This window comes from Eumetopias jubatus, unplaced genomic scaffold (assembly GCF_037043125.1).
Source record: "Eumetopias jubatus isolate StellerSeaLion01/CBP00866 unplaced genomic scaffold, mEumJub1_p1.0 scaffold_13, whole genome shotgun sequence".
NCBI lineage: Eukaryota > Metazoa > Chordata > Mammalia > Carnivora > Otariidae > Eumetopias > Eumetopias jubatus.
The window spans coordinates 2,670,806-2,698,596 of NW_028274819.1; the positions used below are offsets into that span (position 1 = coordinate 2,670,806).

At 55.7% G+C, this 27,791-nt stretch overlaps 2 protein-coding genes across 4 annotated transcripts in view; one reads left to right on the plus strand and one right to left on the minus strand.

Moving 5' to 3' along the window:
• Positions 1 to 8,683, minus strand: part of NADSYN1 (NAD synthetase 1) — a 40,436-nt gene extending 31,753 nt beyond the window's left edge. For all 3 annotated transcript variants that reach the window (XM_088018066.1, XM_088018065.1, XM_088018067.1), the window contains exons 1-5: positions 8,237 to 8,683; positions 6,109 to 6,169; positions 4,246 to 4,362; positions 1,320 to 1,373; positions 740 to 829 (exon numbers count right to left, since the gene is read on the minus strand). In XM_088018066.1, coding sequence (XP_087874192.1) covers positions 740 to 829; positions 1,320 to 1,373; positions 4,246 to 4,362; positions 6,109 to 6,169; positions 8,237 to 8,321 — 407 coding nt within the window. In that variant the 5' untranslated portion in view covers positions 8,322 to 8,683. The remainder of the gene's footprint in view (positions 1 to 739; positions 830 to 1,319; positions 1,374 to 4,245; positions 4,363 to 6,108; positions 6,170 to 8,236) is intronic.
• A 1,850-nt stretch (positions 8,684 to 10,533) lies between these two features.
• On the plus strand, positions 10,534 to 26,403 carry DHCR7 (7-dehydrocholesterol reductase). The gene is made up of 9 exons (XM_028118163.2): positions 10,534 to 10,619; positions 14,752 to 14,880; positions 17,301 to 17,404; positions 17,943 to 18,165; positions 19,635 to 19,725; positions 20,495 to 20,708; positions 22,544 to 22,748; positions 23,552 to 23,683; positions 25,061 to 26,403. The coding sequence occupies exons 3-9, from the start codon at positions 17,307 to 17,309 to the stop codon at positions 25,523 to 25,525; spliced, it is 1,428 nt and encodes a 475-aa protein (XP_027973964.1). The 5' UTR covers positions 10,534 to 10,619; positions 14,752 to 14,880; positions 17,301 to 17,306; the 3' UTR covers positions 25,526 to 26,403.
• The last annotated feature ends 1,388 nt before the right edge of the window (positions 26,404 to 27,791 follow it).

Below are 27,791 nucleotides of genomic sequence, written 5' to 3' on the forward strand. Positions count from 1 at the left end.
ATCTCTCCCACTTGGCTGTCCTGATTATAACCTCTTAGAGTAAACTGTGATCTGGAAGTCAACCTCAGAAGGGGGTGGTGGGAACCTCGGGAATATACTAGAAGCCACATGCCAGCAAATGAGCAACTCGTCAGAGACAGTGATGCAGGGGGCTGGTCAGCCCAGGACAGCGAGACGTCCCACAGAACTGTGCAGGAAGAGGGTGGCGAAAGTACAGAAAACCCCGAAGTTTTCCTACACACAACTATGCAGCATTTGAGGACACAACATCGAAAGCTGAACCTGCAGCAGCACCAGTACCACATAAACACCGGGAATCCCAGCGAGAACAGCGGACAGGTTTCGCGCCCAGGGGTGACCATGCCCCCAGGGGACATTTGCCAAAGTCAGGAGACATCCAAGGCTGTCACAGACTACCTACGGGGGAGGCCAGGGAGGCTGCCGCACCACTTGCCATGCAAAGGACAGCCCGAGGCCGCGGTGGACACCCTGGAGTACAGGATGACTCCGGACATGAGATGCCCGATGCGCCACGGTGGATGAGCTTTCTGTAATCAATTGGCCGTACTGTAACCATCAGCCTCAAGACAGCTGTACCTAAAATGTCAGGAACTTGCCCCCAATTCTCACGTAACTCCCCCAGGATGCGGACCACGACACTGCCCAGGGAAGACATGAAACAAGCATTCACAGAGAGGCCACAACCCGTGCTTCCCTGCTCGGGGCACCGGGGACTCACCGGTTCCGTGACCATGGGGTGAACCAGCGCAGTTCCCGATAGTTGCCTTCATTGGCCAAGGCCATTTTGGGTCTGATGAGCAGGATCTTCCTACAGGGAGGAAAACAGAACGGCTCCTGAGATGAACACCCAGTCACAAGGGGCAGCCCACAGGTCCACCCTCCCCTGACGGTGGATGATGACTGAGCTGCCAAGACCCAGCAGGTGTGCTGAGCTGTGCGGGCAGCTGACATCCGGGATCCACCAGGAGAGCAGGACACACCACCCTCCCCTGAACGGCAGCAGCCGTACCCTGGGGTCTCTCTCCTTCTAATACCCGAAGGTGACCGTGGTGGGCAGAGGCCAGGAGAAGCAGTGACACTTGGGTCACCTGCCTGTATGTCGGCCCTCACTAAGGACCGGACATTGCCGGAAGCTGCCTCCTAGCACGTGGCTCCCAGGGAGCATGGGTTTCAGCGACCTTGTGGTTCCCAGGGAGCATGCAGTTCCAGCGACCATGCGGTTCCCATGGACCACGCCGCAGAGCAGCAGAGCCTGGGGGAGGTGGTGCGCCGCGCACTCTCTCCCGACCGCCACCTACCTGTTGAGAAATATCACCCTGCAGTTGTAGCGGACATTCCGGTGCATGACAGGCCTGTGGAGAGAGGGGGCACACACGTGTCTGTGAACAGCAAAATCCTATGTCCGTTTTAGTACGAAGCCTCCTCGAGCCCTGGAGGAGAAGCAGAAGTCTCCCCTCTAGTTTTCTCAGAGGGTTTCTGCCCTGGAATAGGCTCTAAAGCAGGAGAGACTCTTCCAGTGGAGCGCAATCATTCCCTCAGGGCTCTTCCTCTCTCCTGGAACGTTCTCAGACCTTCCAGTGGCTGCCGCCCCATCTGCACGCAGCCCTGTCACCGTGTCACCTCTCCGGCCCCAGCGCCTTCCTGGTTCTCCTTCAGAGCACCTCCTGACCTGTGGCCTGCACCCCTTCCATTTGCCCACCGCTCTGTCTGGACCCCTCCCACAGACATCGCGCTTCACATCTCCCCCCTTGTGTCCTCTGCAGGAAGCGGGGCGCCCCACTATGGGGAAGCTGGCCAGGTATCAAGGACGTCACGATAAAATTACTGTTTTGTTTAGAATCTTATTATGTGTCCAAATAAATATTAGATGTGAAAATAAAATATCTTTATAAGTATGACTTGATGTTTTAAGAATAAAAACCAGAAAAATAAAAATAGGATTATAGGGCGCCTGGGTGGCTGAGTCGGTTGAGCGTCTGATGCTTGATTTCGGCCTGGGTCATGGTCTCGGGCCCCGCACCCGACTCCCAGCTCAGCGAGGTGTCTGCTTCTCTCCCTGTCCCTCTGCCCCACCTCCTTCTCCCTCTCTCAAATAAACAAATAAATCTTTTTAAAAAGTAGGATTATAAACTCCAAGCCAACAGAAGAGAGCGGAGCACAGAAAAGCAACCAAAAAGAAGGGAAACCCAGAGGGAGACAAGAGGGCCCGGGCAGGCCTACGCCCCTGCGGCAGCTGAATCAGGAGGCGCAGGCACGTCCACGTCCTAATTCCTGGAGCCAGGAATTGTAGTGTAAGCCCCTCACATGGCGACAGGGGCTTTGCACACCCTGAGATGGGGAGATTATTCTGGACTACCTGGGTCGCTCAACATAGTCACCAGGTCCTTACACGGGGAGGCGGGGGTCAGAGGGGGAGCAGAGGTGTGGGGGACCACTGCCGGCTCTGAAGGTGGACCAGGGGTCCCAAGGGACGCAGGGGCCTCGCCAAGCAGGATTGCCCCCCAAGAGCCTCTAGGACCCAGCCTGGCTGAACCATTTTTCAGACGACTTCTGATGTCCACAAACATAAGACAAAAAACTTGTGTTGCTTTTGTGTCTTACGTTTGTAGTCATTTGTCACAGCAGCGATAGGAAACATCCAAAATCATGATAAACATGAATAAACTGGGTTAAAAATCCCATCTGTGACCTGTATCTCTGAACCAAATAATACGTATGTTAAAAAAGAAAAGAAAAGAAAAGAAAATAGCAGGAGGGGAAGAATGAAGGGGGGAAATCGGAGGGGGAGACAAACCATGAGAGACGATGGACTCTGAGAAACAAACTGAGGGTTCTAGGGGGGAGCGGGTGGGGGGATGGGTTAGCCCGGTGATGGGTAGGTATTAAGGAGGGCACGTTCTGCGTGGAGCACTGGGTGTTATACACAAACAATGAATCATGGAACACTACATCAAGAACTAATGATGTAATGTATGGTGGTTAACAGAACATAATCAAATTAAAAAAAGAAGAAGAAAAAATCCTGTCTGTGAGCTGCTGGAATGAGGCCCCAATAAACACATGTCACAGCGACGTGGAAGGACGTGGTGGGCACACGCAAGGCTGCGCTAAGAGGAAAGCAAACATGGCTCTACTTCCGTCACAGGCAGAACCGGACCTGGAGATATAAACAGGAACGACACACAAACCCACTGAGGGGCTCTGGCTTTGCAAGGATGGCCCACACACAGGACAGTAGCGGAATCCCACCCGTATGAGCTGCGCCTGGGGACCCGCCCGCTACGTACCCACGCCGTACACTCCTGCCCGTGGGGACCCGCCTGCTATGTGCCCACGCCGTACACTCCTGCCCGTGGGGACCTGCCCGCTACGTACCCACGCCGTACACTCCTGCCCGTGGGGACCTGCCCGCTACGTACCCACGCCGTACACTCCTGCCCGTGGGGACCCGCCCGCTACGTACCCACGCCGTACACTCCTGCCCGTGGGGACCCGCCCGCTACGTACCCACGCCGTACACTCCTGCGCCTGGGGACCCTGCCCCTATACCTATGCCCTACACCCATGTGCCTATCGGCCCTGCCCCCTATACCCACTCCATATACACCTACACCTGCGGACCCCACCCCCTATGCTCACGCCTACCTGCACCTGTGGAACCCACCCCTACGCACCTGTGCCCTGGACCCCACCCCCTAAGTGCCCGCGCCATATGGAACCTGCCCCCTACATACCCGCACCGTATACACCTGCTCCTCTGGACCCCGACGCCTACGTACCCGGCCGCTACACACCTGTGCCTGTGGACCCCACCCCTACGTACCTACGCCATGTACAACTTCACCTACGGAAACTGCACCATCTGGAACCATATGGTCTGCGTGTTGATGTGGAGTGATGTGGTGTCATCCCAAGAATTACCATTAAGTGAAGAAAGTTCCCTATGTGTGACGGGGTAAACACTATGCTCCCACTATGCACAGTGTGCTCCCACACGGGCAGGAGCTTCTCGGGGAACCTGTAAAAGCTGCTTCCTAGAGCTGCCTCCGTTGGGGGACTTAGGGGTCTACAGGCTGGGGGGCGTACAAAACCCACTTTTCAACGTAAGACCTTTTGTATCTTTGAACCGTGCAGATCCCGCATCCCTGAAGGTAGGATAGCTCGCACCCTGAACCTTCCTTGTTTCCTGAGCTTGCCTTCCCGGATGTGCGCGTTGGCACTTACAGTCCCACGTCACAGATGATATCCTGAGTGACCGGAGATTCCAGAAGGGCAGCCAGGACTTGGAGCGAATGCAAGAGGGTGTCCGACTCGTAGTAATGATCCCAACACCCGTAGCCACTGCAGAGGAAGGGAGCAGGCGGGTGAGCCCCAGAGACACACTGGGGGAGTGGGGAGGGGCGGCAGGGGCCCACGGGCCACTGGGGTCAGAACGTGCAGGGGTGCAACCAGCGATTCCACTGTGCAGCCAGAGTTAGGATCACAGCTACAAAAGAGGACGCATTTCCCCAGAAACGAAGAAACCTCTGTCCCTAGGCTCTTTTTTCCTAGCGTTAAGTTACAACAAGAGATTATCTCTTGTGTCAACGTGTCTGCCTGTGGACTTTTTTTAACTTTTAAGGTAGCCAAAATCACATTGATCTACAAAGCTGAACCTACAGAAACATGTTCCTCAGACACGGAAGATCATTAATATCATTCCATTATCACTCACAGAGCGACTCCTAGCTTTTGCTGTGGTTTTTGCTGGTAGCAGACTGGATGGCGTCCCCCAAAAAGCTGTGTCCACCTCCTAACCGCCGGAGCCCGTGAATGTGACCGTACTGGGGAAAGGGTCTTCACAGAGGTTATTAAGGATCTAAAGATGAGATGAGCCTGAATGACCTAGGCAGGTGCTGAATCCAACAGGAGGAGGAGGAGACACGGAGGGGGCCGCGTGAGGACGGAGCTAGGCAGGACGAGCCACAGGACGAGGGGTGGGAGCGGAAGCCAGAGGAGGCAGGACGGATCCTCCCCTGGAGCTTCTGGAGGAAGCCTCTGGCCTCCGGGACTGTGAGAGAGTCAGTTCCAGCTGTTTGAGGCCACCCAGCTTGCCGATCCTGTAACTAACACCCTCCGCCTCATAAAATGACAGGTCCGGATTTGGGGGCCAGGTGTGGGGAGAGCACGGCACAGAGAAAGGGGTAAGGACCTAACCTGGAGGCGTCTGGACAGCGATTATGCCAGGGGGACCGGGCTGCTGAGGGCAGCCCTGCAGTGGGAAGAACAGACAAAACACAAACACCAAGCCAGGACCCCAGGGGCAGAGCTCGTTTACACACCCCAGGACCCCAGGGGCAGAGCAGTGTCTTGAAGAGCAGGCCAAGTGAGGGTGCAAACGCTCTTGGCTACCACGGGACACACAGCCCGAGCTGAAGTCGGGATCCCAAAGACAGAAGTCCGGCTCCCGAGGAAAAGGACGGGAGTGGCCTCAAGGGCGAGCACAAAGACTCCTGGGAGGTGAGACTTTCTGTTTACACGAAGCCCAGAATCCAAAGCAGGGACATGGCCTGAGGAGGAACTTCTGATCCCACAAATGGCCAGGACCTGTACACACGTGGGAACCCAGAGGGCAGCTGACATCTGTCACAAAAGAACCGTAGCTCCTAAGACACTTGCTTCTTTCTGAATACGGGACAAGGAGGAACTGGCTTCCCGATCACCTCGAACGGGCAGAGCGGAAGTGATCACCCACACCCACTTGTGGGGAGATGCCGAGACCAGTAAGTGAAACATGCTTGTGACCAAACGTGAGAGGGAGGGCCTGGGGAGGGTGGTGGCCAGCAGACGCGGCTTGGGTATCAGTCCAGCTGCCGAGTCCCTGCTCCTCTAGTGACCCGACACCGGACTCCAGGCCGGCCCAGCCTGGCCGGGCACTCTGGCTCAGAGGCATTAAGCGGGCCCACTCGCGGGCTTCCGATGCCCCTCAACAGGCCCACACGTCTGCACCTCTGCATGCCCACCCCCCTCCCCGTGTTTCCGCTGTGGGGAGCTGATGCGGACACCTCCACCTGCCCGCCCTGCGGGGTCTGTGTGTTCCGCTCTCACCATATCTCCAGTTCTGGTCCTAGCCTGTATCTTGCTCCTTTGCGTTTGGCAATTTCAATACCTGAGAGAGAGAGAGAGAGAGGAGCAATTTCAGCACCTACACCGTGGTCAGAGGCAGATAAAACACTGCTGTAATAGGTGCGATAAAAAGCCAAACCACAAACAAAAGCACTCAGTGATCTCCCTGACCCCATGCAGCCAAGGACGGGCTCTCCCAGAGACCCTGCTTACACAGGCAGGAAATAAGACACAGGGCCTGCAGGGCTGACCTTAGCACTGGGGAGGAAGCATCCACACCCTGGTAGTTCATTAACGGGCAGATGTGGAAGACCGTGTGCAGGGAGAGGGCAGGACTCGAAGGACCACAGCCTACAGCGGCACTGGCAACCTCTGGTTTGGGGCAGCAGGGCCCAACCGTGCACCTGTGGAGGAGAGGCCACCTGAACAGAGACAGCTCTGGCCACTGACTGCCTCGCTCTAACTAGATATGCTCTGTGCTCTGATAAGATGTAAGCAGACTGAGATTGAAACAAAGAGGCTGAAGGTCTCGGGTACATGGCTAAAAAGATGCCCTCTCTTGCATCCTCCTGTTCTTACTGCAAACTCTTGCAGGGAGCAGCTCAGAACAAGACGGCATGGGGTGAGCACACCTGCAGGGTTGCCACTCTAGCTGTAGGTCTGAGTAGTTGGACCTTTCATGTTCACAGACGGGCTGGTGCCAAGGCTCACTATATGGGCCACCCCCCCCCGCAACAACCACACCCTAGTCTCTAAGATTGCAGGCTCACCCCTTACTCTGCTTCCCTCTAGGGGCTGGCTTCTCCCAAAGTCTACCCATCAGGACAGTCTCTAGGCACCAGACACGGTAACAGCACTCCCGTCTGTCTTAAAGTCTGACTTGCTTCAAGCTCACATGCTCCTTGCTTGCTGACCTAAGTCCCTGGATCTGTAGCAGAACTAACCTACTCTCCTTGAGATTTGCAGACCACTGGCCTCACGGAGTGAAGGACCTGACTCTCCCAGACGATGAGCTCTGACAGCATTCGAGAACAGCTGGGGGGGGTGGGGGTGGCAATGCCAGTGAGTCCGTTCAGGGTCATGTCCACATCTGACTGCCATCTGGGCACCTGCTTCTCCTGCATGCAGCCCCCCTCCCTCTTCCTGCACCGTCCCCTTTGAAACCCTCAGGCTCCCTCTGGATGGGAAAGATGGACTTTGACACTTTAGTTCACCATCTTCCCAGGTTGCCTGGTTCCTGAATAAAGCAACTTTTTCTTTACTCCCCATCACTTGTGTTGATGGCAAGCTGCGGAAACTGAGTTAGGAACCAGTTCTCTGGTAACAAGACCACCTTCCGTGGGACACTTCTTCACGACATCCTCGCTGGTGGTTGACCACCCTCTTCCCTTAAATGCCTCTAAACATGCACAACTCAGCACCTCTCAGGCATCTCAGCCCTAGCTAAGCCACACTGGACCCCAGAGGTATCTGAGGACAGATAAGCCTCAGCCTCTCGTCTCCATCTCTGCCTCTGCAGCCACGCTTTTCCTACCACGAGTGTATACCATGGGTCCCACCAGGAACAGTAAACCACCCCCAATTCGGGGGGGGGGCCTGGGCACTTACGGGGGGGGTTGTCATTACGCATCATCTTATCTGTCCCCAAGCCCAGGGCTGCGACTTTCCACAGAGCAAGGATGTGTGTGCATCACAAGCAAGCAGGGGCCGGCCGGCCTGGACCTTCGCCCCCCCCCCACCCCATGACCCTGCCACCCGGGCCCCACTTGCCCCACCCCGTGCCCCCGCTCCCCCCACCCCGCGTCCCCCCTCACGCCCTGTCCCCCCCCAACCCCGCTCCCCCCCACCCCGGCCCCACTTGCCCCACCCCGTGCCCCCGCTCCCCCCACCCCGCGTCCCCACTCACGCCCTGTCCCCCCCCAACCCCGCTCCCCCCCACCCCGGCCCCACTTGCCCCACCCCGTGCCCCCGCTCCCCCCACCCCGCGTCCCCACTCACGCCCTGTCCCCCCCCGAACCCCGCTCCCCCCCCCGGACTCCCCACACCCCGTCCCACCAGCCTGTCCAGGCCTCTTCTCCCACTCCCCCCACCCCGCCGCCCCGAGACTCACTCTTTAAAATCCTCTGCAAATTGCCCTCGAAGTCCAGGGCCCATTGGTTGAGCGCGCAGGCGGCCACGGTCACCTTCCGGCCCATCCTGGCCGCGGTGGCCTGGGCTCTTCCGGGTCCTCCCGCGGGGTCTGGCCGGCCTTGGGCCGCAGAGCCCGCGGAGCCGCGGCCGCGCCTGCGCAGGAGGGAGGCCCGTCCCCTCCGCCCCACCGCGAAGCCGGGAGGGGTTCCTGCAGCCCCGCCACCGACCGCGGGGGACGGCGGCCAGCCCCGCAGCGAGCGCAACTCCACTCTTTTATTCCACACTTCCCCACAAACTGCACCCAACCTGCTCCTTCAACTTGGCTGTTTGCCCTCGTAATGTTAGATCCGTCGTTTTCATTCTCTTTCTGCAGTTGGGTGCTGCATTGCGGGAGTAGAGCACGCGCTCTCGGCTCAGCGCCGGAGGGCGTCCTCGGCCCCGCGCCCACGCGCGCGCGCGCTGGCTCTGGTTCCTTTCCGAGAGCCGGCCCCTGCGCGGCCGCGCCTCGTTTCCCTAGGCCTGCGAGTCCCGCCGCCGGGCGGAGTGCCGCTGTGCTCTTGCCACATTTCTCACCCGGAGCGCTCGTTCGATCTACTGCGGCAGGCTTTCGCTTTTTCTTAAAGCTCATTCTTTCGTCCATTTAGGGTAGGAATCCATTTTTTTTTTTCCGTATGAATAAGTAACTCTGTCATTGAACAGTCCGTCTTCTCCCGACTTGCGATGCTGCTTTTGTCATAAACATTTTCACATTTAAAATACTTTTTCCCCGTCTCTAAAGTAATGCTTGTTCTTGATGGACAATTGGAAGAAGGAAAGGGAGGGGAGGGGAAGGGGGGAGGGGAGGGGAGGGGAGGGGAGTGAAGGCGGGGGCAGTGCTCCAGATTAAGGCTAAGGAGCCCTGACACCTGACGCACAGAGTGGTTTCCCGATTGGATCCTGACTTTTAATAAACAGCTATAAAGGACATGAATGGGACGATGGGGGAAAACTGAATATGAACAATATATTAGATAATAGCATTGGGTTGATACAAAATTTCCAAAGTGTAATGTATTTTATTTTGGTAACGCAAGAGGTGGTTGCTTAAGTATCTAGGAAGAAGACATCACCTGCGGCTAATTAATGGTTCAGGGAAAAAAGTGGGGGGTGGATACAGAGAGAGAGGGAGGTAAAGAAATTAAACGTGGGAAACTTAGCAGCTGCTGAATCTAGGTATATGGGTGCTCACTTTAGTATATATTCAACTGGTTTGTGTGTTTTGACATTTTTCAAAATAAAAAACTGCAGAAAAAATGTTTCTCTGTGAGGGACACAGAGCTGTGCCAATCAGATCCCTATGCAAACAAGACCTTTGTCCCAAATGTTGGGAGTGGGGCCAGCAGACACCTTCAATTGCCCACCCCTCCAGGGGCTGCTTGGGTTGTACAGCTGCCCTGCCCAATGTCATGTCCTTGCAAGGGTGGCCCTGTCCAGTAGCTGGTCTCCGGAGGCAGGAGTATGTATGTGGCTTGGGCATTCCTGCCAAGCGGGACAACTGTCGTGGGTTCCTATCTGCCCCATTGTGTTGGCCCCAGTTGGGCTTGCATGGCAGTTCAACTTCTCCCTCTTTCCAGCGCTGCTGCTCCTTCCCCCCCCCCATCTCTGCACAGGTGTGATCCTGACCCGAAACTCCATCTCCCTCACTTCTGGGGGAACCAGACCTGCCAGGCCTCCTAGCAGAGCCCTCCCTGACACCCCCAAATCAAACTGCTCTAATCCTCTGCACAGCACCTTCACCATCTGACACTCTACCTATTTGATTGTTGTTTATTGATTATTGCTCTCGCCCCGCCCCTAGTAGACGTGACCCCTAGGAGCAGGGATGTTGTCCGTTTGTGGGTTGCTGTGGACCCAGGGCCTGACACATCAGATGCTCAGCAAGTGTTTGCTGCGCTCCTTGGAAGCCCTATTTGCAGAAAGAGGAAACTGGGGCGCAGGGGAAGCAACTTGCCCGCGGCCATTGGGTGGATGGAGCGCCGGCCCTCGCGCGTGCTCCGCGGGGCTTAGCGTGGGTGCGGGGTGCCGCTCCGGCAGCCAGCGGTCCGCGGGGCGGGCCCTCGGCCGTCAATCCCGCGCCCCAGCGCCGCCGAGTGGTGCGTTTGGTGGTCCGGAGTCAGCTCAGGGGGTGGGGCGAGGCGTGCGAGCAATCGCCGGGCGCAGGGACGCCGGCCTATCAGGACCCGCCTCCAATTGGTCGTCTATCGCATCACGTCATGCTGGGGGCGGAGCTTCGGGGCGGCCCCTCTAGGCCCCCGGCGCGGGGGTGGGGGGCGGCAGCAGGCCAGGAGTTGGGGACGCAGGTGGGTGCGGAGCCAGACGCTCAGGTGAGCCGGCGCGGTGCGCGCAGGTTAGGGGCGCCCAGGTGAGCCGGCGCGGTGCGTGCAGGTGGGGGGCGCCCAGGTGAGCGGCCGGCGGTGGTCTATTCTCAGAAGCGCCCCGGTCTGAGGACCGGTGCCCTCTTTGGCCCATTCTGCAGCTCCTTAGGTAAAGAGAAAGGAACTGGGCCCCACCGGGCGCCACTTTGGGTGCCCAGATGTGAGACACGGGCAGCGAGGGAGTGGGCTGCTCAGTGAAGCGTAAAAGACCTTTTGTGTACTCTTGGTGGGAGCAGAAAATGACGCGCTCTTTCTGAGCGCAATTTGGCGAATTTCTTTTTAATAAAATGTTGTGTATTCTCTCAAAAAATATATATGGATGGTTGGGGGAGGGGGAGCTGGAAACGTGGGGCATGGAGAGGCCTGGTAGTGAAATTCAGATAACTATGATGATAACAGGTAATTTTTCTGAGGGCTGTGCCAGGTACTATTCGAATACGGAAACATTTCTTGGAACCTTATCTGAACAGCCGGGGCGGGGGCGGGGGGGGGGGGGGTCTGGTTTGGGAATTTGTGAATCCAAGAGTAGTAGGGACTGAAGAATACAGACCTGCCAAAGTCAACCTGAGATGAAAAAGAATGATAAACATCAGAATCGGTGAGGGGGTGGGCAGCTGCTTTCCTGGCTGTGAAGACAGTTCTAGAGGCCAGGTAAACCTACCTGTCCACCCAACATCTACCTTTAGGAGTTTATCCCTGGACATATTCAGACAGCTATGTAAACATGCAGATGCAAGAACTCCCATCATGACTTGCTGTATATACATGCAAAAACCAGAAACACCTAATGACTATCAGTAAGAGGATCGGATAAGTCATGATGCACTAATACGGTGGGATACGTGGCAACTGTTAAAACGAATGGACTCAACATGGAGACAAGTCCCCTGGCATGCCACAGCCAAAGGGGCAGGAGGGAGATAAGGCTGTCATTAAAAAGACTACTTGAAAAGCTACACACCCAAACCTTAAACAGGGATGGGGATACAGCTGTTCTTTTCCTATTTTCCGGAAAACAGACTTATGTAATAAAATGATTTAGCAATAACGAAAAGGGTTTTTAAACAGCTCCTGGAGTCCTAAGACCCACAATTCTGGGGACATTTGTGGCTGAATGGGGGTCGGGAGGTCACCTATGCATCCCCCCCACCATTCCCAAAGCATGATGGGACTGATCTTTGGGGTGATTCTTGGTTTACCTGCAGCTTCTCTACAACCCAGCCCCCCCCAGCCCCGCCCCCTGACCCTGGGCCTTCTGCAGTTGTCACTCCCTCAACTCACAGGTACAGTTCACAAGCCTCACTTCCAAATGTAGGGGCTGCTTTGGAGATGTGTGGCTCCCCCAAGCTCTTGGCGCCAGGAGGCTCTGGCCTGGCTTACCTCGAGAGGACTGAGGGCCCACAGGGACCCAGCAGAGCCACTCCTGGGGCGCTTTCCAAGGCCTTCAGAAGTGGGCATGTGCCCTAGGTGGGAAGAAATGCCCAGAGACACTGAGCCCTGATTCTAAAGGGTAAGCTGCAGCTTTGACCGTGGCTCCAGGGTTCTGCGCTCCCAAAGCTGCAAATATATGCTCACTGTAACGCAAGTTTAGAATTCAAATGTAGAGGTCCTTGCCTTTCTTCTTTCTCCAGTCCACCCCCAGAAGTCATTAACCTCCATCCCCAGGGGCCCGAGTGAGCAGAGAGCGCACTCCACCTTGCTCACGTCAACCTCCTCATCTGTAAAAGGGACGTCGTAATGCTTACTCTCCGGTGTCTGTGCAAGAACTCAGTAAGATATTGGGCACTTGGAACTCCGTAGATGCTCAGTAAACAGCCACTGTCTGTAAAGGTTGAATCATCGAGGGATGGCCCCAACAGTATCTTGTGTTCTAATATCTTGCAATCCCCACATCAAGGCATGGAGCCCGATTCCCTTCCCCTTGAAAGGAGGTGGACTTGGGACTCCCTGTAGCCGATAGAATGTGCTGGAAGTGCTGTCACTTGTCTCCTCAGGCCCTCAGAAGGGGCGGTACAACTCCGTGGGGTCTGCTGGAACCATCGCTGGTTCCCTGAACCTCTCTCCATGGCGCTGAGCCACCAGGCTGTGAGGACGCCCTAGCTGGCCCACAAGGAGAGGCCGCATGAAGACAGCCGCTCTGGCACACCCCAACCTGTAACGGCCTAGCCAGTCTCCCCAGACTCCTAATCACAGAAGCAATGAGAAAGGATGAAAAGACTGTTGTTTTAAGCCACCAGGTAGCAGCATGGTTAGGTGCAGGGGGTAACCAGAACTCTCTGGGGCTGGCTTTGGGGTTGCATGGCCCTTAGACCTCTGCTAGTCTGAACCTCACCCTGACGCCCTGCATGAGCCCAGCTAAGCCTTTCTGAGGCCTGAGGGTGCTGAGGATCCTTTTGGCGATAACTGGCTCTCTTTTAGGTGAACTCCGATGGGGTCAGGGAGGGCTCTGAGCACTTGGTGCCATGACCTCATTTCCTTGAGTAAGCAGGTGACGGCTGCTTGTGGATGAGGAAACAGGCCTAGCAGGTGGTCCCACAACTTGGATTCCAAGTGGGCAGCAGGAATCTGTGCTGCTGAGAACTCAGAGCCTTGGTGGTGACCTTGGGGCCTCCAGGACATTCCCTGTGCCAGTCCCCAGATGCCTCTGCCATGCTCCTGGGTGTCTAGAGCATCCCCAAACTTCTAAAATTTCAGTGTGCCAAAAAGCTGCTAAGGGGTGTAAGTCATCTGTTGTGTGGGTCTCCGCCTGTAGATAGTGATACTGTGGTCTGGGAATGCCTGAAGCACCCTCCTGGGCTTGTATTACTGGGGCAGCCCCCTCCCTCCCAGGGCCATCATGGCTAGCCCAGCCCTAGTGGTCCTTATGATTGCAGGGTGCACCTCAGCAACAACCATTGGGGAGCTCTGACGAGCAGGGTTTATTACTCACAGGTCCTGGAGGCCACACAGAATGCTCAGAGCCACAGTGAGGTCATGGGGAGAGAGGGTGTGTGTGGGCCTGGGGCTCTGCCTTCATGGGGGTCAAGGGTAGGGGTCTGGGGTTTCATGGGTTCACTCTATTGGCCAGTTTAAAGCATAAGAGTGGGAATAAGGGCACGGCAAGAACGGAGGTCGCTGCGGTGGTCAGCTGTCTTGGTCACCTAGGGCTTTCTGAAAGGGGACTTACAGGTGGGAGTAGCCTGGTTCCTTCTCTGGTTGTTTGGCTGGTAGCTGCGTCAAGCAGCTCGTGGTATGTTCATTTGAGATGGACGTCTTTGCCGTGAATGCCTTGGCAATCAGAAGCTTAGGGTCAGGCACTTCTACTATGTCATCCTCAAACCCTTGGGGCCATGTCCCTTTGGCTTTGGCCTGTGGAACTCAAAGACCAGTCGAGGGAGCTGAGCAGGCGGTCAGAAAGCCTCATCCCCTTCCCTGGCTGGTCTTCGTCCCCAGGTATGGGACACTAACTCTCCCTCACCCAGCTTTAACAACCACTGCAGATCCTCACATGTGTAGGCATTCATGACCCAAGATACTTAGGAAGGTCACCGGGTCCCGCAGAGTCTGCAGAGAGCCAGGCTCCAAGCCCAGATCACTCTCGATGCTGCTCCATGTTCTTAGGCTCTCACTGGCTCCCAGAATGTACCAATGGAATGTGCGAACTCCAGGGGGCTTGATTCAGGCTGGTGGCACAAACAAGCTTCTAGAAATGTTTCAGATGCATATGTGGCTGCTTGGTGTAAGTCTTCAAAGAAAATACCTTTCTGTTCATTGCTACTCATCAGGTCTGCATCTGCCTATGCTAAGGCTCATGTCCAAGGTGATGCTGCCATGCAGACTTGTGTTCAATCCCTCCATTATCATTAAATACTTACTATTTGCCAGACACTGTGTGTGCTAGGCGAAGAAGCGGGGTGGTAATATTCCCTCCCCCCCCCCCGCCATGGGGTGTCTTCCGCTTTTGAACCCTAAGCTCTTGGGCTTGCACTTCTCACTTGGTTCCAACAGTAGGCCTTGAATAAATGCCATTTGGGTCCTTATCTGCCTTCAATCCTGAAATGTCAGCTCCCTGAACGTCTTCATCATTTTTGTGTCCCTGCAGGACTTTCTTAGTGGGTTGAGGAGGATCAAGTGGGCCTTTTGAATTAAGAGAATCCAGAGATTTTAGAGAGGCCCGATCAAGAAGGAACACTTCCATTCTGCTGTGAAACCCCTAGACAAGACATTGGAGGTAAGCGTGTCTTAGCACCATTGGTCATGGGCATAGACAGTGACTTTTTAGCTTGAAAAAGTAAAGACAGCTGGTACATCAACTCCTGTCTGTGAGTCTTAGGAATAAAATAAAATATACCCCGAACACCTCCCTCTCCCCTGGCTACTTGTTTCCGAGGATATAACCTACCCGTTTATTACAAGATTCAGTGCTCATGACAGAGGAGACTCCTGGGTGAATGAACTCTGTAATCTCAAAATATTTATTTGGGCTTGTTTGAATCTGTAGAAGATACACTTTTTCCCTTCAGCAGCATTTTCTGTTTGGCTTTTTACACTTAGTTCTGAGCCTATACATATCTGGCCCTTTTCCAGTTTTCTGCCAGGTTCAGTGAAAGTGACTCCCACGCACCAAGCTCTGTATTCTGTTTCGGGGCTGTAGAGATGGATGGTCCATAAGGAACTCTTCATCCTGCTTTGTACATCATAGGCAGACATTCCATAAACTTACCTGTGAAAATTAAATTAAGTGATGTGGCTACAGTTCCCACACTACAAATGAAAATGTCTTTTGTCGCTGAAATTTTTTTTAATGAATGTACATTTGTGTTAAAGTAACTCATGTTCACATTTTTAAACAAGTCAGTGGCTTTTAAGACTTACACGTAAAATAAACAGTTCCCCACTTCATCCCATAGTTTTAATTCCCAGAAACAAATACTTTTCATTATTTTAGTGACTTTTGTATTGTTGTTTTTACCTGCTTATTTTTAAATAATTTGCTTTTGTCACGCTAAGCTTTATGTATCCTACACATCTAGTAGTCAGTCGATAGCCAGGTATTACATTGTTATGAGGAAGTTGCTATTAATTACTGTTAAGCCAAGTAATGCACTATAATTATGGTTTGGGTTTTTTTCCCCCTTGTATGACTTTTTATGGTTCCTGGAGTTAATGGTTGCCTCACTTTCCATTCACTAAGGTTTCTTTCTTTCTTTCTTTCTTTTTTTCCATTTACTAAGGTTTCTATGCATCTTTCACTATTTTTTTTTCCCCTGAATGCTGTAATACAGCTGTCATACTATCAATAATTTTTCACAGTCTAACACAATAAAATTCATCATTTCTATTCTCCCTCCCACCAAAGCCATTCCTTTAGTACCAGTGTGGACTGGTTACTGTCTGGTGCACTGCACAGCTCTCATCCCCTTGTCCTTTCATTGGGCTTTCTTTCAGCAGCTCTTTTGGATCCTGTGTCATCTCCTCTGAATAATAGTTAATCTGGGAATAGAATTCTAGGCTGCAAAACAGTTTTCCTCAGAGTTTTTAAAGTTTTCCATCGTTGTCTTCTAAAATCCAACTTACTGCTAGTATGATTCTTAATTCTGGATTTTTCTCTAAAAGCGTTTAATACTGTGTTTTCTTATCATTGATATTTGGAAAACTTCACAATTAGAACTTGTTCTGGAAGTGTAGATGTCACTGCTTCCCCCATAGACAAGTTCAGTTATTCCTCCTTTTTTTTGTAGAGTGATTATTTATTGAATTCACTGTATGTACCAGACTGTGTTCTAGGACTTGGTAGTAGAGCAATGAATGGGACACATGATTCCTGCCCTTGGGGAGCTTACATTCTAATGGAGGGAGACAGACAATAGACATGCATTCAAATTAAAAAAAAAAAGCATTCTACATGATGAAAAGAGTTATTAAGAAAGTAGCAGGGAGAGTGACTTGGCAGGGGGTCTCGGGTGCAGGCAATGTGAATTGGCTGACTGGCTTGTACATTGGTTCAAGATGAATGGCTATAGGGGAGAGGGAGAATGGAAATGATCCATTACTGTGTTAGAGTATCTAGAAAAATTGCTGAAATGTATGATAGCTCTGTTAGAGTATTCAGAAAAAAAATTAGGACATGCATAGAAACCTTAGCAAATGGAAAAAGTGGGGCACTAATTAACTCTAGGAAAAATAAAAAGTCATACTAAGGAGGGGACATTTTACAAAAGACCTGAATGAGGAGACCTGCAAAGCATGTTCTAAGCAGAAGTAACAGGTATCATGAATGAAATGAACCATATTCAAGGATCGTTAAAGATCCTGGGCGCCTGGATTAGAAGGTGTGAGGAGAGAGTGGGGAGGACAGGAGGCAGGAGCAGATTGCAAGAGGTTTCTGAAACATGGATGGCCTGGTTCACATGGTAAGAGGGCATTCTGCCACCATCTGAAGACTGACTCAAGAGATGTCGGAGGGCCAGGTAGGAGAGACTGAAGCACAGTCCCTCATCTCTTCCCTGTCTGGAGTCAGGACGAGGTCATGAGTAGGTGAGTGAAAGAGACCAGTCCTGCAGAGTCTATGAGTAGTGGCAGGTGTGGCAGGGAGATGTGGTGGCTCTTCTTCATGGGACGATCTGAGCGGGATGTATCTCCTTCCCTCAGGGCCCAATGGCTGCAAAATCCCTACACGATGCTTCCAAAACCAAGAGCCCAGACTGCATCGCCAACAGCAGGGCCGCGACTCAAGGACAGTGGGGCCGGGCCTGGTAAGAATCTTGGCAGCCTTCCCAGCTAGAAAATAAGGTGAGGTCTTAGAGGTTGCCAGCCTCTGGGATTTTAGAGACCTATTAAATAAAATTTTTATCATCAAGACTAGTGAAAGGTAAGCAGTTAACCATTTTATAATGTGAGGAATTGAAGAAGAAATGAAACACTGACTAAAACAGGCTGGTCCTGGCTGTGAAGCTCACAGTTGTCTCTGTCCTTCTTGGGCCAGAGAGTGTAGGGACTTGGGAGGGGGTGGGCAGCCCCGTTGCCCAGAACCGGGAAGCCTCTGGCCTTGTGGGTGACAGGCTCTGGGCTTTCTGTGGGTGCCCACGGATCTGTCAACCTCCGTGCGACTCGTGGTAGAGCACACACGTGTAGTGGCTCTTCCAGGCAATGGGGAGGCCTCTGTGCCAAGAGCGGACAGCTGTCTCTGAGGCCCTGGCTACTTTGAACAACGGGGCCTGTACAGAAAGCGTTGTCTGCAAGGTCCCAGGGCCAGGCAGGCCCCGTGTGACTGCCTGCTGTCTGCTGCTGCAGGGAGGTGGACTGGTTTTCGCTGGCGAGCGTCATCGCTCTGCTGTTCTTCGCGCCCTTCATTGTGTACTACTTCATCATGGCGTGTGACCAGTACAGCTGCTCTCTGACGGCCCCCGTGCTGGACGTCGCCACTGGGCGTGCTCGGCTCTCAGACATCTGGGCCAAGACTCCATCCGTGACGAAGAAAGCAGCGCAGCTCTACACCCTGTGGGTCACGTTCCAGGTCAGCCCTCCCTGGCTAATGTCGTTGGGGCACAGTGGGCGCCAAGCGCCCCTCTTGTTGGGATGGCCGTTTGTCTGGGAAACGGAGCCCCGGCTTAGGTTGGCATTCTGCTTCCCAGGACCCCGCAGGGCATTACCTGGAGCCTGACCTACTTAGCTCTGTCTTCTGATAGAAGGCACCTGGCGGCATCACGGTGTCTGACCCACATGCGGGGTGAGGCGCCCCGCAGTTCAGGACCCCGCGCAGCCTTGCAGGGGCATGCATAGTAGGATGGAGCAAGACGCTGTGGGAGGCCGTGAGGCAGGGCTGGCCCCGAGAAGCCCTGTGCCCAACAGGAAGCTTCCAGCCCATGGGAAGGAGCATTCCAGCCCCCAGAGGGATGCTCTCCATTACAGGAGACACCACTCGGCAAAGCCACGGCCCGTGTCCCCAGCAGGTGGCTGCATGCTCCCAGCCAAGTGTTGTGACCCCACTGGCCTTTGAGACCAGAGGGAGTTCACCAGGAAGGGGCTGTTTGCACCAAGAACCTGGTGAACAGGCAGGGTTATTTATTACCCGAATCCAGGGAGACCGAGCCGGGAGAAGCCCCCAGCTCTACCCTGGGTTTCCTCCCTGGAGGAAGGCTCCCACCTTTAGTAGCAGTTTCTTCTCAGGGTCCTGGCTTCTGGGCTCCAGGGTCCCTCTCACTTCCGGTCTCTTGGCCCCTTTGGGTGAAAAACGAGATGGGGCAGCCTGAGTCACAATAGCCTAAGAGTAGAAATGTCAGTGGATGAGTGGCTAAAACAAAGCCTGGTCCATCCCTGCGGCGGAACGTTACTCAGCCATGACCGGGGTGGGGACTCACGTGTGCTCTGGCAGGGATGGACCTTGAGGACGTTCGCTGAGTGAAAGAAGCCACGCACAGAAGGCCACGTGGTGCATGATTCCATTTATATGAAACTCCCGGAATAGAAAAAGTAGAAAACGGGTTAATAGTTGTTGGGGGCCAGTACGGGGAGGGGAACAGGGAGCGACTGCTAAATGGGGGTGGGGTTCCCTTTGGGGGTGATGGCCCTGTTCTGGAGCTGGATGGTGGCGGCGGTTGCACGACCTTGTGAATGCACTAAATGACCCGGGAAGGGTCTAAAAGGGCGATCGTATGGCATGTGAATTCTCTCACTTTTTAAAATGGCCGCAGAAATGTGCGTGGGAAGGATTCGTGCGCTGTCCTGGGGGGAGACTGCTTTGCTGCTTTAGGCAGTAATGAGCTTCCTGCTCGGGGCACCACCGCCCTCAGAGTCCCACCAGGCCTGCGGTCAGGGCTCCCAGAGCCACGAACTCTTCTGGAAGGACTAACCGACCAAAAATCAGGATTTCTGCCGTTCGTGTGGTGCTTTTGTGTGAGTCAGGTCAATGAACAAAGGCAAGGTTGGGTGAAAGAGCCAAGCCCTCTAGGCGGCGGGTCACGCAGCCTTCAATCTCCACTGCAGGTGCTTTTGTACGTGGCGCTTCCTGACTTCTGCCATAAGTTCTTGCCGGGCTACGTGGGAGGCGTTCAAGAGGGCGCCGTGACCCCCGCAGGTAACCTGAGCCCGCGCGCATCCCTTCTCTTCTCCCTGCCTCATTGTCTCATGGGGCCCGTGTAGCCCTGTGCCGATTCCACCCCCCGAGTGTGCTCCCCAACAAAATGAAAGTGAACTTCGCTCGGGCATTGCTGCCGCCCGGGCCCTGCTGGTGTCCAGGGCAGCCCGGGCCTGAGGCGGCCCGGAGGCTGAAGATCACGTTCTTCAGCAAACAGGGCACTGAGCGGCCCCGACCCCACAGCTGGATGACGTAACCCGGCTGCTGGAGCACCTCCCCACCGAGAACGCGGCAGCGGCCACTTGCATCCAGGCTGGGGGACTAGGGGGCACTGCAGAGCTGCCTGCGGTCACCAAGAAGCCAGGAGGAGCCCTGCAGGTGGAATCGGCCCTGTCCCTGCCTGCAGAGGGCTCCCGGGGCAGCGGGAGGATGGGGTGCTTCCCGACAAGTACTGTGGGGGCATCCTCACTCTCTTGCAAACTGCAGCCTGGTGACCTGGCCTGTGCTCGGCCGAGGAGAATCAGAACCAGAGGACTAGTCAGTGCCCTTTGCTTCTTCCCAGGACCCCGAAAGCAGGAGCAGTTGATCCTGGAGCCAACAGTATCACTGTGCTCCTGGCATTTTGACCAGGGGCCCAAGTTAGGGCAGAGGCTGACCAGCTTCAGAACTGCAACCTGGTGTCCCCAGACAGGCCTGGAGCAGGCAGGGCCTGGGCCAGCTGCTGTTTCAGTCGGGAAAACACTTTGATTTTTGCATCTTCCCTCCACAGGGGTTGTCAACAAGTATGAAATCAATGGCCTGCAAGCGTGGCTCATCACGCACCTTCTCTGGTTTGCAAACTCTCACTTCCAGTCCTGGTTCTCTCCCACCATCATCTTCGACAACTGGATACCACTGCTGTGGTGCGCCAACATCCTCGGCTATGCTGTTTCCACCTTTGCCATGATCAAGGGCTACTTCTTCCCCACCAATGCCAAAGACTGGTACGTTCTTCGGAAGCTGGTCAAGCTAAAGTGGAACGTGGATGCTTCCACTCCTTTCTCTACGACCTTGGGATAGGAGGTCGTAAAGCTCTGAGGACTGAGAATCCTTGATGGAGATGCCTAACGGATCTTGTTTGATTCTGGGGAACAACCTTTCTAAATGTCTAGGGGGCTTTTTCTGCCTTAGGAAGAATGCAGTGGACGATGGCCGAGTCCATCTTTGGCCGAGTCATCACCGGTAGGGCTGTCGTGGGAGAGGCCGCCCATTGCCTCCATCGCTGGCACATGAGTGTGGCCTACAACGGTCTTAGTGAGGAGTCTTGTTATCTCAGTGGCTTTAATGTAAGAGCTTCCCAGGGAGAGCCCGACTGGTGGGTGGCGTCTCATGGAAGCTTTAGGTTAGATAGTTGTGAGCCCCCCAGCTAGCCATCTCCTCATCTAGCTCTTTATCCATCCACCCCCCCCACCCATCCATCCGACTCATCCATCCACCCATCCACCCTTCCCTCTAACCCATTTATCCATCCATCCATCTACCTATCTACCGTTCATCTACCTACCTACCTACCCATTCACTTAACCCATCCACCAACCCAATCTACCCACCCATCCACTCACCCACCCACCTGTCCATCCTTCCAACCATCCACCCACCCATCCATCTGTCCATCCACCTACCTCCCCACCCATCCACACACCTACCCATCCACCCACCATGTAACCCACCCACCCATCCACCCATCCACCCACCTACGCATCTATGCATCCGTCCACCTAACTGCCCACCCATCCACCCATCTTCCCATCCACCCATTCATCCCACCCACCCATCCGCCTTTCCAGCCCCCATCCTTCATCCCTGCCTCCCTGAATCCCTCCATCCATCTCTCCCTCCACCAACAGATGTTGATTTGGTTCCTCCTGTAGATGGGTGTAGGTGGTCATGAATAAGATTCTTGTGCTTGGGCCCTATATTTTAGTCTCAGATACATTTAGGGCCCCAAGTAAAGACAAAATGTGTTTCCTTTAACTCTTGCTCTTGGAAAATGTCTTTGGATGATGGTGCTTTGTGACTTGTGTGGTAATTAGGTAATGAGGCTGGTCTTCTGTGGCTCATGTGAGTCATTTTCAGTGCTTTATAATCAGTGACCTGTTGTAGACTTTGTGTATTTTGCTCTTTCTTACTTACTATAACTGAGGGAAATGGACATGAAAATGTTCTTCTCACGAACACAGAAATCCCTGTGTGTCTACAATTTCTACCTGAGGAAGGTCTCCACGTTAGTCATCTTGGCTGATTGTCTGGTCACCCCTGGAGAGGGCCTTGGGGTCAGGAACCAGGGCAATGGATGTCCAGCAGGGTTTCATGGTGGGCCCTGGAGCCGGGCACCTGGCTCTGAGCATGCTGCTTTTACTCACTCTCTGCCTGTGCAAGATTTATCATTTCAATTGCGCGTGGGGGCCCGAGCACCCTGTGAGTCACCTCCAGCCGCGTGCAAACGAAGATCTTCATGCAGTTAAGCCAGTTGTGCGGCTCACCTGGGCCATGCCTCAGGGGACCTGGAGGAGGGTGGGGAGAAGCCTGGCTGTTCAAGGGAAGACTCCCCACCCAGCCTGGGAAGCAGCTCAGGGTGACTCTTGCGGAGCCGGAGCTGAGTGCCAAGTGAGAGCCAGCGAGGCCATGGGAAATGGAGGGCCCGGCGTGTTGTCTGCCTGCGCCTCTGCAGCTGATGCTGATGCCAGGGCCGGGCTCGGCACTGTGTCCACGCACGCACCGGCCCTGTGGTATGGGACGCGCTCCCTGGCTAAATGTATGTGTTGTTTCTATTTTCAAGCAAATTCACAGGCAATTTCTTTTACAACTACATGATGGGCATTGAGTTTAATCCCCGAATTGGGAAGTGGTTTGACTTCAAGCTGTTCTTCAACGGACGCCCCGGGATCGTCGCCTGGACCCTCATCAACTTGTCCTTTGCGGCCAAGCAACAGGAGCTCTACGGCCAGGTGACCAACGCCATGGTCCTGGTCAACGTCCTGCAGGTAGCGGCCAAAGGGATGCAGGTGCCGATGCTTGCCGGGGGCCGGGAAAACCTGGAGGCCAGATCGGTTTTGAGAAACGTTAGCCCGCTGCATTTAGAAGGCAGTCGGCCCCCTTCCCGGGCATCTCTGGGGAGGGGGTGAGTGAGCACGTGGGGATGGATCCTGTCACTGCGGGTCAGGTGCTGCGCTCACCCTGGGGACTCATTTGGCCCAGGGCCTCTTTCCCAGGGGACACGTGTTAACAGCCCAAGCCTGTCCGGGGTCCTGCCCATATTCACAATTTATGGTCTCTGAAGTGTTTTTCCCACACAGTCCCCGTGGCTCTCAGGTGGGAAGGAGGAACAGTGATTCATCTGCACCTTTTCCCGTCTGCGTAGGACACCGGTCACTGGCCGTGCTGGCCACGCTATGGGTGTCTCGGTGCTGCAGGGGCAGCTGGGGGGGGGGCACAGCCTGGGGGACCTGCGGGTGAAGGGCCTCCGGGCCGGCGTGGACTCTGGCATGCAGGGCTCCTTCCCTGTGGGCTGTCCCGAGCCGTTCTGCTGGGAGCGACCTTGCTCTTCTTGGAGCTCCACAGCCTTGGCGTCACCTTCCGGGGCTTTGCTGGGTGCCCCACTTCTCCAGACTCTCTGAGGATAAGGGCCCCCTTACCTAACCCCCATACCGCCCCGTGTCCCAGGCGTGGCGGAAACGTGGGAGCCACCCAGTGGAGCAGGTGCCACCTCCTCGTCTACAAGACTGTGGTTTTCCAGCCGGCCCCGCGGGTGCCCCCTGGTCGGTACATGGCTCTTCCTGTTTTGCAGGCCATCTACGTGCTGGACTTCTTCTGGAATGAAGCCTGGTACCTGAAAACCATCGACATCTGCCACGACCACTTTGGGTGGTACTTGGGCTGGGGGGACTGCGTCTGGCTGCCATACCTGTACACCCTGCAGGTGAGGGGCCGGGGTGCGGGACGCGGCCCCACAGAACATTTGGCCACTTGGTCCCTGCGCATGTGCGGGGCTGCCCTCAGGAGACGCAGTTGAGCATATGCTGAGCGCTGCACACGTGGTGTGCTTGGGGGCCCCGGGGGGCTGGAGGAGGGAGGCTGCTCCCTGTTTCCAGGAAGAAAGGAGGCTTGGTGGATTAGTCAGCTTGGGCTCCGTGACAAATACAATAGACGGGGGGGGAGCTGGGGCGACAGACACCCGGGATGCGGGCGTGGGAGGGAGGGGTCCTTCCGAGGCCTCGCTCCTCGTGTGTGGACGGCCGCCCTCCCCCTGGGTCCTCACGGGGTCGTCCCTGCGTGCGGGTCTGTGTCCCGATTCCCTCTTCCTGTAAGGACTCCGGTCACACGGGATCAGGGCCACCCCATGACCCCATTTTACCTTGATTACCCTCTAAAGACCCCATCTCCAGATACGGACCCATTCTGGGGTTGTGGGGGTTAGGGCTCCAATATATGAATTTGGGGGACACAGCTCAGCATGTGACTCTGAAAGAAAAAGGTGATATGGTGTAGACTTTGGGTAAAAAGGAGTGATTTGGCTGAACTGGGTGGATGGAGGCGGGTATTTATATTCATATCAAATCTTAATGGTTGAAGGATGAGAGGTTTTGTCTCTTCCCTTTATTCCTCAAATACTTGATGAGGGTCTGCACGGCACCAGGCATGTGCTGGAGATGCAGGAGCAGAGGAGACCTGCGTGGGCTCTTGCCCCCTCGGGCTCACGGCTGCTGCAAAAGGCCAGGGAACGGGCAACTTGGTGCAGGGAGGGGGTGCTGGGGGGAACTGGGGGTGCCGGCTCCCAAGAGAGGGCCCGGGAGGAGCCCCCGGCCTGCCTCGGGCAGTTGGCAAATGCCTCCAGAGCTAACCACAGCCGGGCTGAGAGCAGAGTGGGGAGGCCGGGGGAGAGAACATTCCAGACAGGTGGGCTGACACCTGCTGAGCCTTACTGGCGAGAAAACTCGGGATGGAGGACAACGGGCCAGGGCGCGGAGGGGAAGGCTCAGAGGGGGCTCAGAGTCCTCAGGAGAGGCCTGGCTTGCCCCACGAAATTCAGGTATCGAAGTGCTGGCCTGGGGAGCCACAGGGACCTGGGTTCACACCAGTTAGGGGAGGCGGCCTTGAGCACAACCCCAGACATCTCTGAAAAACTAGGGCAGCGCCCCCTCAGTCGGGGCTGGGCAGAGCCACAGGGGCACCGAGCTCGGTCCTCATGCTGTTGGCAACTGCAGGCCCTCCCTCAGGTGTCCCGCGACATGGGGGGGCGGCTAGTGGGGGGCAGAGCGGGGTCGGACCTCGGGCCATGCTCCCCATCTCCCTGCAGGGCCTGTACCTGGTCTACCACCCGGTGCAGCTGTCCACCCCCCATGCCGTGGGCGTCCTGCTGCTTGGCCTGCTAGGCTACTACATTTTCCGGATGGCCAACCATCAGAAGGACCTGTTCCGCCGCACCGACGGCCGCTGCCTGATCTGGGGCAGGAAGCCCAAGGTCATCGAGTGCACGTACACGTCGGCCGACGGGCAGAAGCACCACAGCAAGCTCCTGGTGTCGGGCTTCTGGGGCGTGGCCCGCCACCTCAACTACACGGGCGACCTGATGGGCAGCCTGGCGTACTGCCTGGCCTGTGGCGGGGGCCACCTGCTGCCCTATTTCTACCTCGTCTACATGGCCATCCTGCTGACCCACCGCTGTGTCCGGGATGAGCACCGCTGTGCCAACAAGTACGGCAGCAACTGGGAGCGCTACACCGCGGCCGTACCCCACCGCCTGCTGCCCGGGGTCTTCTGAAGCCCCCCGCCCCCGGGAGAAGCGCCCAGGGTCTGGGAAGAGCATGAGAGTTGGCTCTGCTGGGGCTCCCCGCCCCCCCACCCCGGGGAGCTTCGTCGGAAATGGAAAGAGCGTGGCGCTTGGCGTGTCCTCTTTCCTCGTCCCCGGGGGTGGTCCCGAGGGTTTATGCCACCAGCAGAGACGACGGTCTCTGTGCGGCGACCCACGGGCAGCCCGTGATGCCCGCGTTTGTCCTGTGTGTTGGGAGCCCGAGCGGCCGGACGCACTGGTGTCCCACATGGAACGGACACCTTTGGCTCGCTGTCACTTACCCTCACGACGTAAGGGGGGCCGTGGATACGAGAGGTGCTGCAGTTATCAGCTTATTGCCTTGGCTCCAGAGGCGCTCTTCTTTACCCGCTCTGCGATTGTGGACCGGATCCTGTAGACATCTCTCCTTGGCTGATGTTAAATTTGAGGGACTCTGCACGGAGGAGGGAGGGGGCTTCTCTTTCTAGTTTCAGTGATGTTGCATTCTCTGCTGCTCACAGCCGTGAGGGAACGGCCAAGGCGCGTGTCGACAGCACGCGGACGTCCCAGCACTGGCCGCGGCGCCCGGTGTCCGACCCCCTGGGATCCGGCCACTGGCCTCGGCCTGCCTGCCCTTGGCAGGGTTTCCTCCTGCTTGCCTGGTGACCGCCCATGTTGGCTCCGGCAACCCAGCACACCTGTGCACCATCCGGGGGGCCTCCAAAAAGAGCTGAATCCCAGCCTCGGGGAGGGGATGCCTTTCAGGTGAATTTTTTTACCCTGGGCATTTGCCCACAACCCTAGGATTTTCTTGAAAGCTCTCTTTAAACATTACTGCCTTAGTAGATCCGATAATTTTTTATATTAAACTTCCCCTGTTCAAACTTCTGTGTGGATTTCTGTCTCCCGATGGGGCCTGACCGTACACAGGGGCTCGGTTTCTGGTACATAGAAGGGGCACCCAAGACGCATTTAATGAGCTGCTCGGGCACCGCTTCAGAGCTGTGGATACTCACCAGGGGGATTTCAGGGACTGGTGCCAGCCTGGCTCCACCACCAGCCCTCTGGGGGCTATTGTGTTGGGAGCGGGCGTCTATTCCATGCACTCGAGGAAGAAATCCCAGCCTGCCTGCCTGAAGGAGTGAACAGAGATGCTGGGCAGCAGGTGCCGGCCTTGCCTTCTGCCTGGAGAAACTGGACAGGAGGGGGCTACAGGCGGGGGGGAGGTGTTTGGTGCCGGGCAGGGTCTCCCCTGCTTCCAGTAGGAACTGGCTGAATGGGCAGGTGACCTCCCGAACAGCCCAGTGGATGAGAGCAAGCACGGGCCCCACCCAGGCTGGCTTGGAGAGTGGTTATCCACGCTGCCGCTCACCCTGCCCGTTCATTTCAGCCCCCAGGCTGACAGGGTCCCAGGCATCTGTGTTTGTCACAAGTCCCATGACTGATTTGAATACCGACTAGCCTGGGGAGCCACTGTCCTGGAGGGCCCTGAGTGGAGTGGACCCCTCCTTCTCTCAGACATGGAGTGAATTCATTTCGAGGAGGCCGGGGTGGGCTGGTTGTGAGCTTTTGCCCTGGCTCTGCCGTGGAACAGCTGTGTGACCTAGATCAGGTGACTTACCCTCTCTGTGCCTTGGCTTTCCCATTTGAAAAGTAGCGGCAATCATTATTTTCCTGCCTTGCTTTGGGAGGGCTTCTCAGGCTGAATTTGTAGAAGAGTTCTGGGCTCAAACCTTGGCTCTGTCTCTGTCCACGAGCCCAGTGTTGTGTGTTTGTGTTAGCACTTCTGAGCTGGACTGCAGGTAGATCCTTCTGCAGCACCCTCAGCAAATGCAAGGCCAGGCTTGCCCTCACTTTGTGCAGAAGAGGGCCCGGCTCTGGCAAGCCCAGGGTTAGCCCAGGAGCCCCACCTCCGTGCACAGTGAGATCGGATCATGGGGGCCTCTGTGAGGCGCTGGTTACAAAGTATGGGAAATTCTCAGGGAAGTTGTGAAGCCACAGACCCTGGGCCTTCGGGAACGCGGCCTGCCTTCTGCCTCCTCAGGAGAGGGGCTGCTTGGACCCCCAGAGCCAGGTGGGCTGAAGGCTCGTGGCCGGTGGTGCCACGCTGGGAAAGGCTGCTTCTGTCCCTTGGGCCTCTCCAGGTGTCAGCCGCCTCCAGGACAGGGCTGGTGCAGGAACCCGTGGCCATGTTCAGAGGGGCCATTGTCCAGGAGGATCTGAAACGTGGCACATCCCCCTCCCCACGGGGCCTTGG